The sequence below is a fragment of the Henckelia pumila genome, chromosome 2, assembly GCF_033568475.1.
Source record: "Henckelia pumila isolate YLH828 chromosome 2, ASM3356847v2, whole genome shotgun sequence".
Lineage (NCBI taxonomy): Eukaryota > Viridiplantae > Streptophyta > Magnoliopsida > Lamiales > Gesneriaceae > Henckelia > Henckelia pumila.
Genome location: NC_133121.1, coordinates 93757761 through 93762449, shown reverse-complemented (window position 1 = coordinate 93762449; position 4689 = coordinate 93757761). Strand labels below are relative to the sequence as shown.

At 28.8% G+C, this 4689-nt stretch overlaps 1 protein-coding gene across 3 annotated transcripts; it reads left to right on the top strand.

Annotated features, from left to right (window-relative positions):
* The first annotated feature begins 2203 nt into the window (after window positions 1-2203).
* On the top strand, window positions 2204-3815 carry LOC140881474 (protein translation factor SUI1 homolog). Of its 3 annotated transcripts, none has more exons than XM_073286812.1 (5): window positions 2204-2327; window positions 2848-2941; window positions 3038-3243; window positions 3330-3383; window positions 3516-3815. In XM_073286812.1, exons 2-5 carry the CDS (start codon window positions 2905-2907, stop codon window positions 3558-3560), a joined length of 342 nt encoding a protein of 113 aa, XP_073142913.1. In that variant the 5' UTR covers window positions 2204-2327; window positions 2848-2904; the 3' UTR covers window positions 3561-3815. The 3 variants fall into 3 exon arrangements, with proteins under 3 accessions (XP_073142913.1, XP_073142917.1, XP_073142918.1); XM_073286816.1 differs by lacking the exon at window positions 2204-2327 and adding an exon at window positions 2560-2606; XM_073286817.1 differs by lacking the exon at window positions 2204-2327 and adding an exon at window positions 2692-2713.
* Window positions 3816-4689: the final 874 nt, after the last annotated feature.

The window sequence follows — 4689 nt, the reverse complement described above, 5'->3', positions numbered from 1 at the left end:
AAGTATAACTTTCTTTATATGCTCAAATCTTTCCTTCAATCCTTTCCATAAAACCTCTAGGTATTTTTCTGTGAGATACTCATATTTCAATCCTTCATCAAGATGTCGGCGTAAGAAAATCATATGATTTATCTTGTGAGGATGATATATTATTTTTTTTGATAGTATCATTAAGACCCAATGAATCAAGATGCATTTCTACATCGAGAGGACATGGCATATAATTTTTTCCCGTAATATCGAGCGCAACGAATTCAAGCTTTGCCAAATTTGACATGGTGGTACTAGAAAAATAACAATGTATTTTATTAGTTAATTTCCATAAATATAACAATACAAATAACGAATAAAATATGAGTTCAAGCATACTTAAAAATAAAAAAAAAATCACGAGTCGGATATTCACCGATAAATACAAGACTCGTGAGTATGATAATCATAATAGTTATAAAAAATAGCCTTGAAAATGCCATCTTCATTTTTTTTTGAAAATTATAAGAGAAATAATTTTTGAGAGAAATAGTAAGTTTGGTGTGATTGAAATGTGTTTGAGTGATCATATTTATAGGACAAAAACTTACCGTTTATGACTGTTTATGACCGTTAGTATATATACACAATAAAAATATATAAGCAGTAATATATAATATAATCATATCACGTTATTATAATGTGGTGTCATAGTCATCTTTTTATATAATAATAACATGAAATTATACAAATATAGTTAGTATATATACATAATAAATATATATAAGTAGTGATATATAATATTATCATATCACGTTATTATAATGTGGTGTCATAGACATATTTTTATATAATAACATGAAATTATACAAATATAGTTAGTATATATACACAATAAAAATATATAAGCAGTAATAATATATAATATAATCATATCACGTTATTATAATGTGGTGTCATAGACAACTTTTTATATAATAACATGAAATTATATAAATTTAGTTAGTATAGAGTCAGATATTGTATATCGCATCACATTATTATAATGAGTTGTCATAGACTCCTTTTATATAATAGTGTGAAATTATACAAATATAATTAATATATTATAATATATATTATACAATAAAAATATATAAGCAGTAATATATAATTCACATCATGTTATTATAATGAGGTGTAATAGACTATTTTTATATAATAATATGATGTTATATATTAAAATATATACACAGTAAAAATATATAAACAGTAAAATAAATATTCTTACTTGTTGAATATTTTTGTCTTTCCTTGTGATTTATAGCTTGGAAAATTATAGAGAACCTTCGAGCGATCGTGCTGATAACGTGTTATAAAAAGTAAAAATTCATGGTAAAAAGGTAAATCCTCAAAAACTCAAAATATATCAAACTCCACACTTTATAAAATTTTCTCTCTACTCAATTGTGTTTTTCATCACAAATGTTGAGGCCTATTTATAGATCCTTATTTGAGATTAGTCCAAAAATAAATACATCATCACTTACATCATCACACTAATATTCAATATTCAACTCTAATAATTTTCAACATTAAACTCTAATAATATATTTTCAACAAATATGTATATATACCCCAAATTATAGTTTTGTATATTTGGTCAATATGTCTATGGAAAATATTATATTATATTATCTATCTATACTATATATAAAGCTATAAAGCAAAAATAACGTAGTGGTTTCTTGGTATTTTTTTTAAAAAAAAATCCACAAAACTATCAAATTGCAAAAAAATAATAATAATAAAATCAAATACTTGAAAAAATATATTTATATTATATACACACAGGACATATTTGTATATAATATTACAGACACAATGAGTGTGCAGTTTGGCTAATATTATATATTTATACTATTAATTAAGAGAGAGGTGTGAATACTAACTAACTTTTGGTGAAACTTTTTTTAATATATCAATAATACCCTTAATTAGTTTTTTTTCGTTTTTTAAATTTTTATTTACCTTTTTGTTACAAATATTTTTATTTTATAATTTAATTACAAATATTTAGAAAACAAAAATAAAATTATGATTGTACGAACACGCAACGCGTGCTTCAAGATGCTAGTATAACTTAAAACTCTGACTTAAATCTGACGCAATGTCAATCTAACAAGAAAATTCGTTTCAGGTCAATAGAAAATCGCGTTAGGGACAAGCGCTTTTAATTATTTTGTTTATCTTAAAAAAAAATAATTACCGCGAAAGAAACTCTACATTTGGTTCGTCGCTTCCATTCAGACTTATCCGAATTCCAGGGTTCCGTGCTCTGCTGTCGATCATTCATCGAACCCTAGTTCTCGGATCGGGTACGCTCTTTCGTTTCAATTTTGTTTCCAATCGCATCAGATCTCTTCAATTCATCGTAATTCTTCCGTAATCCGTTTAAATTTCTTATTTTTGTTTTCTTTTCTCCAATTGATCAAACTGTTTGGCTTGTTAGAGCTGTTGATTTGTTAAATACTGGTTCATACGGATTTGAATTTCGTTGTCTGTGAGTTCTGTTGACATCTGTTCGTTCATACAGTACAGCGATTTGAATTGTGGGATCTGTGGCAACACTGAATCGTTCTTTCAAGTCTGAAATCGTATTAATCTCCAGGGCTATTCTATTTCCCCTTTCCGTGGTGTTCTCGTCATAAGAATTTCATGATATTGCAGGAACCACTAATTGTTATCTCTTATTTACATTCATGTACCAACTTTGTTTTTTTTTTAAGAAACAAATTATTTGCTCAAAAGTTTATTTTTCCTCTTTGATTCCTAGAGTCTTAGACATAATAAAATCTTCTTGTGGCTCATTTTATATTTGCTATGTTATTTAATCAGGTCTGAACACGTAAGTTTAGTCCAGGGTTGTTGCATTCGTCACATCAACCAAGTTTCATGTCTGATCTTGACATCCAGATACCTACAACCTTCGGTATGTTGTTCGTTACACATGTTTTTAGCAAACTATTATCTGTTGGGAATTGATTAAAGGGGCTGCTTTACTTGGATTCATTGACCTAATCTGTAGATGCTTTTGCTGATGCAAATGCTGAGAATTCTGGTGCCGGATCAAAGGACTACGTTCATATTCGTATACAACAACGTAATGGTCGTAAAAGCCTGACAACTGTTCAAGGATTGAAGAAAGAGTTCAGCTATAACAAAATCCTCAAGGATCTTAAGAAGGAGTTTTGCTGCAATGGAACTGTTGTTCAGGACCCTGAGCTAGGCCAGGTTTACACTTTGCTCGAGTTGGATGAAATCTGTAATTTTTCCCTTCCTTCGATTCTGAGATATGATTGTGACCTTTTTTTGTGAAGGTTATTCAGCTTCAAGGTGATCAACGCAAAAACGTTTCTTCCTTTCTTGTTCAGGTGATTGATGGCTCGGCTCTTCCCCACCCCCTTTACATTTCATGCATGGAACCAAAATAACTCAAATAAACAAGCTTAAATAAAAAATGTCTATGAATATCTGCCTTATTTTAGTCCATTTATCCCATGCAGGCTGGAATTGTGAAGAAGGAGCATATCAAGATTCATGGTTTCTGAGCTGCTTCGACCATCTTTATATCTTGGCTGTTTGCTATCGTGTCTGTGCAGTGTAATACTATCGTCAGTCGCACGTATTTAACTTATACAGGTCGTGTGATGTTAACAAGATGCTTTTGGTTGCAGTGGATGTGAAAAATAGTGATGCTTGTTATTCAAAGTTCTTTATGTATTCCGTTTTACTACATTTGTTCCCATGTCTTATTATGTCCTGCGAACTTAATTTGATGAAAATGGTTGGTACGAGGTTCTTTATTTTCATGCTTATTATTTCATGCAATTCGCATGGAATCGTCTTCTTAGATGATTGATTTCCATAGAAAATTGATCTGGTGGCGAGTTTAATGGATGTTACTGATATTTGTGTTATGAGATTAATAGGTATTGCCAACTGGACAAGTGGTTAGGCGCATGCTTGATTCAGTTTGGTGACGTTTGTTGACTCGATGTGGATATGAATCCAGAGTACATGTGAGACCCATCCATTCCAGATGGAGAAGTATGTTTTCAGAGTATGAGAATTTGCATTCACCTCTTTAACCAAAAAAAACCGCAAATGTAAACAGAAAAGATGGGACATCTAACCGAGTCGAAAACCTAATTTTTTTTATTATGGATACACATGTTAAAAAATTAGAACTTAAAATAGAAGTTTGTATGATTCAATTTCGGACTATGGAGGTACAAATCGAACTAATAAAAAAAATTGAAATTTAATTAGATTAATTAATTTTATTTTTATGTTTTTATACATTTTATATATTTTATAAAATGATATTCAGTTAATTAAGTATTAATTTTTTTTAATTTGTAGATGATTAATATTATTGAATTTATATTTAAATAATTTATGAAAAATTAACTTCAAAGACTGTATTATATTTTAAAACATTTTTTGAATACTAATGTAAATACATATTTTTTAATACTAATTTAAACACTTGGTCTAACCGAATAAACTGAGTCGAATAAGCAACCGTCAGTAAAACCTAACTAAAATTAAATGATCCGGGTAGTGTGTTGGTGAAGCTTATCATTTTATTATCTTTATTTTTCTCCTACTGACCCAAAATAATACAAATTATTTAATGTTTAAGATATTTATATATTTACATTTTATATTTCACCA

Bases quoted from the DNA above. Each gene is read 5' to 3' on its own strand.
- LOC140881474 (XM_073286812.1), top strand. From the start codon at position 2,905: ATGTCTGATCTTGACATCCAGATACCTACAACCTTCG. The intron at 2,942-3,037 runs GTATGTTGTTCG...CCTAATCTGTAG, and splicing joins CCAGATACCTACAACCTTCG to ATGCTTTTGCTGATGCAAAT. The intron at 3,244-3,329 runs GTTTACACTTTG...TTTTTTGTGAAG, and splicing joins AGGACCCTGAGCTAGGCCAG to GTTATTCAGCTTCAAGGTGA.